The 9124-nt window shown below is 48.6% G+C and overlaps 1 protein-coding gene across 1 annotated transcript; it reads left to right on the forward strand.

The window, feature by feature from the left end:
• Window positions 1-203: 203 nt before the first annotated feature.
• On the forward strand, window positions 204-7991 carry desmb (desmin b). The gene is made up of 9 exons (XM_040142106.1): window positions 204-917; window positions 2861-2921; window positions 3565-3660; window positions 4313-4474; window positions 4879-5004; window positions 5108-5328; window positions 5704-5747; window positions 6203-6291; window positions 7877-7991. The coding sequence occupies exons 1-9, from the start codon at window positions 340-342 to the stop codon at window positions 7916-7918; spliced, it is 1419 nt and encodes a 472-aa protein (XP_039998040.1). The 5' UTR covers window positions 204-339; the 3' UTR covers window positions 7919-7991.
• Window positions 7992-9124: the final 1133 nt, after the last annotated feature.

A 9124-nucleotide genomic window follows, 5' to 3' on the forward strand; every position in this document is an offset into this window, starting at 1 on the left:
ATGGAGGGCAAAGGAAGGGAGGAAGGGAAAATGGAGAGAGAGCACATGAAAGAGAGGGAAAGGACGAAGGGGTCGACGGAGAGGAAGAGGAGGAAGGAAAGGACAGAAGGATGGTGACAGAGAGGCAGAGAAAGAAAAAACAAGGAGAAACGAGCAGAGAAAAAGTCAAAAGAAAGAAAAGAGAGGGATGATTGGAGAGAAAGAGAAAGAGCGAGACAGAGAGACCAGAAGGACACAGGGAGGAGGGGGAGAGAAGGGAGGGAGGGGCTACTACAAATAGCCCGGGGCGGTAGGTTCTTCCTCAGTGCTCTTCTCACCAGGCTCTGTGTGTCCACCAACATGGCCTGCTACAGCTCCTCCGCCCAGGCCACCTCCTCCTACCGCCGCACCTACGGTCACACCGGCTACGCCACGCCCTCCCTCAACCGCTCGCTGCTGGGCCACGCCGCCGGCGGAGGGGGCCACGTCACCTCCAGGGTCTACGAGATGGCCCGGAGCAAATCGACGCCAGCCTACCGGGTCTCCTCCAGCTACTACGGCAGGGGGCCGGTGGCGTCATCGAGGGCCTCCGTCGCACGCTCCTACGCCGGCATGGGCGAGACTCTGGACTTCAGCCTGGCCGACACCCTCAACCAGGAGTTCCTGACCACGCGGACCAACGAGAAGGTGGAGCTGCAGCACCTGAACGACCGCTTCGCCAGCTACATCGAGAAGGTCCGCCGCCTGGAGCAGCAGAACCAGGCGCTGACGGTGGAGGTGGAGCGCCTGCGCGGCCGCGAGCCCGCGCACGTCGCCGACCTGTACGAGGAGGAGATGAGCGAGCTGCGGAGGCAGGTGGACATCCTGACCAATCAGAGGTCGCACATAGAGATGGAGCGGGACAACCTGGCCGACGACCTGGAGAAGCTCAAACTCAGGTGCGAGGGGCGGGGCGGGGCTGTGTGTGTGTGTGAGTTCGAGTGTGTGTCTGTGACACACACTCGAACTCACACGCGTGTGTGTGTGTGTGTGTGTGTGCAAAAATGAGAGAAGCAAAAAAAAAAGTTAGAGAACTGTGACCGTGCTGGTTCCCGCCGACCACGTGAAGGTGGAGAAACGCGTGGACGGGCGTGAGGACACGCACGCGTGTGGAAATATTTGACGGTGCCGTCTGCTGTGGTGACAGGAAGTGTTTTTAAGCCCCGACGACTGACGTGAGGCAGCTCGAGCACAAGCTCGAGAGGCCCGCCATTGGCTCGTGCCGCATCTGCAGGTGGACGTAACCGTCGTCGGGCCTCTCCGCACGAGGCTCCCGCTGTCCCGCCTCAGAGCGCGGGACCGGTCCCCGTCCGAGTCCTGGGTCCCGAGCGTTGTCGCCGTGAACGAGCTGCGTCTTAACTTCGCCCGCCGACACTCGCGAAAAACGCCCGTGATGCCGAACCGGGCGCCAGACGCAGCGGAAGCGCGAGGGCGGGGAGTAATCGAGTACGTTCCCCCCGGTCCGGTGTGCAGACCCTCGCACTTCCGTTTCCGCTACTTCAAGCCTCAGAAGTGTTGGACTTTCCGCCCCGTTGCGTTCGGCTCATACCTGCAGCTGCTCCGTCTTGATTAGTGGTTAAACACTGAAACGGTGATTTCACGTTAATGCACTAACAACAACAACAGCAGCAGCACTGAGTACTTTTACTTTTTAATACCCGCTGCAGGTACATTTTGCTGATAATACTTCAAACTTTTACTTTCTGCCAATGTAAATAAAAAAAATCTGAATACTTCTTTCATTACTGCTTCACTAACACTATCATTACCGTTACTTTTGCAGAGCTCTTTAGTTCCAGTTAACAATTACTGTCGACCACTACCTACAAACGCAGAATGCTGCTTTTTGCCACAAGGTGCGATCACTAACTACAGTGATTATTCATGTATTAACAAAGGCTAAATTAACGGGACATTCATAAATATTTTACGTGAAGATACTGAATACAAAATGTGCCTCGGATGAAGAAGAACGCGGACATTTTCCAAACCTTGAACCAGTCTGGATTGTGCCGGACCTTCGGCTTAGACCTGACAGTGAACTTCATTTTTGAACCAGGCACACGATGATCTGTGATTCCCGCCTTTACTAGTGTTTGTCCTGTCGAAGCGTCGAAGACGCCGAGTCCACTCCAAAGATTAAAAAAAAAAAAAAAAAAAGGCCGCGGGACATGATGAAGAGCTTAAAGTCAAACAAAGATGATGAGTAATGTGTGTGTGTGTGTGTGTGTGTGATGTGCTCAGACTCCTGCAGTAACACACACACACACACACCATGTTCACCCTGTCCTCTTCTATAAAAGGAGAGGACAGAGCCCGGGACACATCGGTCCTCCTTCCCCTCTCTCCCTGGTTTTCATTCAAAGTGCCAGTTTTATAAAGATTCAGAGAGAAGACGACGACACTGGAATTCAAATTAAATTCAAAGTAATCAGAGGAAGGTTCTTTACAGGGATTTGCTCCGTTTTCACTCAGACCCGAAATAAAAATGTAGCTTTTATCTGGGGTGTTATCTGCTTTTATTGCTGACGGGATTTTGCTTTTTCCAGGCCGGTGCTGTAACATTAAATGCAGTGTAGACTTTCCTTAATCTCTTTGTCTCCTCGGTACATTTCTGTTTAAAGATGCTTTTAGCGGTCACCGCTGACTCACCCCAGAGGATTGGAGTTCAGATGTTTTGCTGTTTCTCCAAACAAATCTCGGCCAAGTTAAAGACAGTACGAAGAACCCGAGGATGTTTTCCCGGGAAGGGATGAGGGGAGTTTCACCTCATGACCTCAGCCGCAGCCCTGACGGCGATAAGGTTGAACTAACGGTCTGAACTCGTTCTCACCTCCCCCAGACTCCAGGAGGAGATTCACCAGAAGGAGGAAGCCGAGAACAACCTGGCTGCTTTCAGGGCGGTGAGTCCCTGCACATCGCCTCTCATGCATGCGTCACGACGGGAGACGGAAAGTTACATTAAAGTACATTTCCACATTTTCTCCACCTCTGCAAGGCAAGCCTGTACACGCAGAGCATACGGTGAGCACATGGAAAACGACGCAGCCTCTGAGTTTACACCGCTTGACTTGACAGGGTGGGATCTGTTGGATGGAAAATAGTCTGCGCCTCGCTGCAAAATCCGATGTCATTAAATATTATATAGCAGCACTATCAGGTTGATACGACGTCAGTGATGAGAATCTTTACTGTGCTGTCAGCTCATTAACGCTGGTACGATACCACCAGGACCTGCTTTAAGCAGCCACTAACAACTTGTCCTTCATAAAACTTAAAAAATGATTAAACCTGATCAGCGTTTTTTTTATCGTGAATTATGTTTAAGAGGGCAACTTCTAAAAAAAAATAATAATGATAATGAAACAGAGTAGACATAACACCATTTATCTGAAAAGTGCTGCACCGGGGCCGCGGTTAGGATGCAGCACTGATTTTGACTGTAACACCCTGTTTATCAGTATCAGTAGCGCAGCGGAAGTCGTAAGCGCTTAGACTGTCCAACCGAAAGCTGCAACATGTGACTGATCCACCCGACTCCTGCAGGACGTGGACGCCGCCACTCTGGCTCGCCTGGACCTGGAGAGACGCATCGAGACGCTGCAGGAGGAGATCGCCTTCCTGAAGAAGATCCACGAAGAGGTTCCCGCTTCTTTTTCTGTCTCTCTGCTCTCACCTCAGCGCTCTGCTGTCAGGATATCAGCACTTTATGGCAACACACGGTTGCATCACAAGGGCAGTTAACACTTGGTCATCAAAAAAAAAGTCTCTTTTGATCCCTGATTCCTGTTTCGTTGTCTACCTTTGCTTGTGCTCTGTCTGACTGTCCCGCAGTTGGCCTGTTTGTCTTTCCGTCTGTCAACATCTGTTGTCACCTCTGTGTGTGTGTGTGTGTGTGTGTGTGTGTGTGTGTGTGTGTGTGTGTGTGAGACATGACGAAGGTATAAGTGAACAGTTTCCCACTCAAAGCTTGGGCCTGAGCAGTGCTGCTGAAATCTCCCACAGCAGATGTGGGGCTAAAATTACTCTGTGTACCAGCAGCGGACTTCCACCAAGGTTGGATGTGTGTGTGTTGTGTGTGTGTGTGTGTGTGTGTGTGTGTGTGTGTGTGTGTGTGTGTGTGTGTTTGTGTGTGCGTGTGTGTGTGCGTGCACGCTACCAGACTAGAGACTGATAAGACTTGACCACCAAAACACTTTAGCCACCATTCTCCCACTCTAAACACACAAACATATACCTGGGTCTAACCCCCGTCTGACCCGACCTCCTCCTCCTCCTCCTCCTCCTCCCGCAGGAGATCCGCGAGCTGCAGACCCAGATGCAGGAGACTCAGGTTCAGGTCCAGATGGACATGTCCAAGCCCGACCTGACGGCGGCACTGAGAGACATCAGAGCCCAGTACGAAGGCATCGCCGCCAAGAACATCTCGGAGGCCGAGGAGTGGTACAAGTCCAAGGTGAGGCAGAGACAGATGGTACCGTGATTCCCAACAGCAGAAGTGACAGAGCTAAACTCTGACACAGCTTGTGGTTTATTTCATTGATCTCTTTCCTTTTTTTTCCTTCTTCTTTTTTTGATGTTGGGAGTTGAAGCAAGGCTTCTGACTCTTTCTGGGAATTGGGCCTGAAACGCAGTTTTCCCATCAAACACGGCGGGTTTTAAAGGCCAAAGTCAAATACTTTCCAGATGCAGTCAAATAATATTTGACCCGAGCCACGTTACCACACCAAACGGTGACGTCGCAGTGTCCCGCCGTACACCTGTACACCGCCGCATCAAGGTGACCCGCTAAACCACTGGGGGCTCAGCAAAAAGGGAAGCTAACAGTAATACCTGACCTTTGACTTTTCCCCCTTGCAGGTGTCTGACCTGAACCAGGCGGTGAGTAGGAACAACGAGGCACTGAAGCATGCCCGGCAGGAGACCATGGAGTTCAGGCACCAGATCCAGGCCTACACCTGTGAGATCGACTCACTCAAAGGCACCGTAAGTCCCCCCCCCACACACACACACACACACTTTCAAGATCTGCCTCATCCCGTCTGAGGCCTGTTTCATCTCAGACCTTTCTTCTCTCGAACAAATCCAGAACGAGTCCCTGATGAGGCAGATGCGGGACATGGAGGACCGGCACGGGCGCGAGGCCGGCGGCTTCCAGGACACCATCACCCGGCTGGAGGGAGAGATCGCCAACATGAAGGACGAGATGGCGCGCCACCTCCGCGAATACCAGGACCTGCTCAACGTCAAGATGGCGCTGGACGTGGAGATCGCCACCTACAGGAAGCTGCTGGAAGGGGAGGAGAGCAGGTGATGCTGGAGCCACGGAACAGTGACTTTTTTTTCAGGTTTTCTGGACCAGCTGGACCAGGTTGTTTCACACTTAACCTGAACAAAACAAACCTACAAGTTTTTTCCTAACTGCTACATGGCTGCAGGTATTTTCTGTTAACGTCTGATAGTTAAGTGGTGAATACTTTGTGAAGGAAAAGGGTTTTTTTTCTTTTCGTCTGGATGAAAAACTTCTTTGTATGAGCTGGTTAGGGTCGATTTAGCCAGAACAGAAAAGAGAAGTGGTGCGTTAAAAGTATTTACAGAGTGATTCACTGAGGCTAAGCACAAAGCCTGAGGGTCGTATTTCACAAATCGTTCACAACTCTGCCCGCTGGTTTTCTGTCTCCGCAGGATCACCTTGCCTGTGCAGAGCTACTCCACCCTGAGCTTCCGAGGTACGACCGCATCCACCGGTACCCGAACACACCACCAGAGGACACACGTCTCTGTGACCAGCACGGGGTCTGGAGTCTGTGACCCACACTATAGCTTATGGCTCACCCACAGATGTCGTTACACCTGATTTATGAAGCACCGTTGTTTAAATATACAGTTTGGGGTAATACATGGGATTATTACAACACTATGAGTTCATCCATGCTACTAATTGTCTCATAATCTGCTTTGAATGCATACAAAAAATTGATCTAAGAATTGAACAGGACCTATTTTACCTTACATTTTTGGATACTGTGTCATGTATATTTAGGAGGATTTTAACATATCCATGACCATAATGTAAGTATGTGCCAGAATGCTTTAAAAACCAAATACAGGCAGGTTTCGATCTGGTTAGTCCCAGTGTCAGGATGATATCGGCACTGACGATTTCCGATCTGCGTTTAAACAGAGACCAGCCCCGAACACCAGCAGCGTGCCACCGAGATGCATTCGAAGAAAACTGTCCTCATCAAGACCATCGAGACCCGCGACGGAGAGGTAAACATACTGCGGGAAACTGGGATCCCTTATCTTCATATGAACCTTTTTCCCTTTACAGAATAATGGAAATAAATCGAGTTTTTTGTTCAACTTTATTATATATTTAGAAAAAAAAAAGTCTAGAAAAACCTCTTTTTTTAGAAATGTTTTTCTAGCCGCTGTGGATCGACAAGTGACACTTCAAACCCCTCGATTTTTCACGTATTGACATATTGATTTCTGGTCCTAAACTAATGGGTTTAAATCTACATTGATCAGTTTTCAGACTGGGTCACTGCTCCCTTTTAGTTTATCCTGCCCTAAATAGCTCTCTTCATGACTCTTTACCTCCTGTCCCGATAAAAGTTCCCTTTTTTTTGAGGTGAATGTGGACAATAGCTCAGATCGTGGAAGCTCTATGTACAGTTTCTGGTCATTTTGAAGCTAATTCAGACCCCCCCCCCATTTCATTCGGAAGGCATCTGTGATCCCACCAAGTAAACACATCAACACATGCAACAACTAGTTCAGCCGAAGTGCCATCCAAACGTCCTGTCCCGACCGAGTGGAAACACACCGCACCCGCAGCGCCATGGGGGAAACACGCATCCCGGACGTGTCGCGACGGGTCGGAAATCAACTGCACTGTTTTGTCTTGTCAACGTGCAGCCCTGTTGACTGCGCTGAGGGATGGCGTGCTGCTGCGCACGAAGACGCCATCTTATCAAACCGTTTCCATCTGCACAGCCAACAGATTTCGCTTTGTTTTAAAAATGTTCCTCTGTCTTCAGCTAAGGAAGGAAGGATTTCAAAGTCCCAGATATAATAAACCAGAGGAAACAAAAGAGAGAAAAGACAGAAAGGGACCTCGACCAAAAGTTGAGATTACCCCACGATCTCTCTGTGGTTCATGGCTGAACTATGGACCACAGCAGAAAAACTACCACTGACCACACAGGCAAGTCTGTAGCTTCAATAAAATATCAATAAAGATGTGATAATTAAAAACCAACACATAGAAACTTTGTTTTGTTGTAAAACAAAATAAGACTTTAAGGACTAAATTACACACAAAAAGGGTTTGATAAAGGCAAGATACAGTTAAGAGTCTATTCTACACACGAAGTAGGTTCTGCTCTGCATACTAATGGTCATAGTCTACTGTCAATATTAAGAAAAAATAAATCAACACACTTCAGCATTTTCTTCTAATCCAGGATATTAATACCATTTAATGCATGTGTGTCAATCACACTGGGACTTTTCGAATGCTGCTGCCAGTTAAACTCCGCCAGCAGGAAGCACAGTGTTTCTCCAAAGACCTGCTGTAATACCGGCTTTACGTTCTCAGACGTTCCTGAGCTGCGAGCCGGTTTTCTTTGTGCAGGGGGATTTTGTCTGCGAACCGAAGTGTACATCAATCACTCGACCCCGACGCTCAAAACCTGCCCAGAATTAGTTCGGAACCGGGCACAGCACAAGGGCCCTCCCAAATAAAAAGCATCCATTTATTCGGAGAGGTCGGGCTCACTCTCTCGGTGTCTTAAGGTGTGTTTCTGTGTCATCGACCGGCTCCTGACCGTTTTGTGTTTCTGCCTTCCAGGTTGTCAGTGAGTCGTCGCAGCACCAGCAGGACATCATGTAACCACCTGCAGAAGTTAAAGAACAGGAACACACACACACACACACACACACACACAAAAAAAGAAGAAAAAAAAAAAACACACATCCTTCCTTCCCTGAGTTGGACAGATGAAGGAAAAAAAAAAAAAAAAGATTCGCAAATAAATCTAAGTAAAAAGACTCTACAAACTCATCATTATGGCCTGTACTGATCTTGTTTGAAAGTTACTGCAATATGTGAATTTAAAGCAGGGTGGTGGTGTCATCGACTTTATCAGGGTTTATTTATCTGTGCTTACTGGTGTGGTTTAGCTGGACACAACATAAATGTATGTGGCTGTGGGTGCACAGGCGACTCGCAAACAATCTCTCATTTCTGAGCCTAACTGATGCCTAAAGACCTGATTTTCTTTGAAGAGGCGACAAACAAGCATATTTTAACCTGCTCTCGGTAGAAATCAACAAAGTCTCTGCCTTGAAATGAGAAAAAAATAGGATCGGTTGCTGCAGTGGAATCGAGAAAGGGACGCAGATGAAAGAAATCATGATGAGATGAGAGATGTTTGCAGTGTATCGCCGAAGTCTTCTAATGACAACTTTAAAAGCAGCATTTGTGCTTCTGAGAGAGGTAAAGGCCTTTAGCTTTGCAGAAAAAGGTGAAAGCATTTCAGACGGCCTCCTAGATGAAATATTCTGCCGCTGCATTCGCTTCATAATCTGCTATTTAAGTTGAATGTGCTGTTTGCACTCGGCTCTTCTTCTGGTTTCTTACATACACGGCAGCGTTCGTGCTGTTCCTCAAGGTCGGAGCCACGGTTTTGTGCAGTCAGGAGCCTAACGAGGGATCAGGTGGACCGTACTGTATGTGCCCCTGTTCCTGCTTATCAGCCGAGGGGCCCAGAGAGGACAGATAAAAAGGAGAAGATGGAGGAGGCGATTAAAAAGGCGTCTGGAGATGAAGCGAGAGATAGAGGGAGAGGTGGTGCAAGGTCGAAAATACTAGGAAAAGAGGCAGAGAGAGAGAGGGAGGAGGGGGCTTGTTAGCAGTTACCATAATCCCCTGTGACTTTCAAATAATGTTCGCTAATAAAAGTAAAGTGGAATCATGTCGCAGCTGAATGATGTCTGTGTGTCCTTGTGTTAAAAGACGACTCTCACACACTGATCGTATACAGGCCCATTGGAACACATGCTTTAATAATCACAGTCATAATTCAATTAAAAAAAA

This window comes from Xiphias gladius, chromosome 13 (genome assembly GCF_016859285.1).
Source record: "Xiphias gladius isolate SHS-SW01 ecotype Sanya breed wild chromosome 13, ASM1685928v1, whole genome shotgun sequence".
Lineage (NCBI taxonomy): Eukaryota > Metazoa > Chordata > Actinopteri > Istiophoriformes > Xiphiidae > Xiphias > Xiphias gladius.

Coding starts and splice junctions, on each gene's coding strand:
- desmb (XM_040142106.1), top strand. CDS start 340: ATGGCCTGCTACAGCTCCTCCGCCCAGGCCACCTCCTCCTACCGCCGC. Junction 4,475..4,878: donor AGGAGTGGTACAAGTCCAAG/GTGAGGCAGAGA, acceptor TCCCCCTTGCAG/GTGTCTGACCTGAACCAGGC. Junction 5,005..5,107: donor TCGACTCACTCAAAGGCACC/GTAAGTCCCCCC, acceptor GAACAAATCCAG/AACGAGTCCCTGATGAGGCA.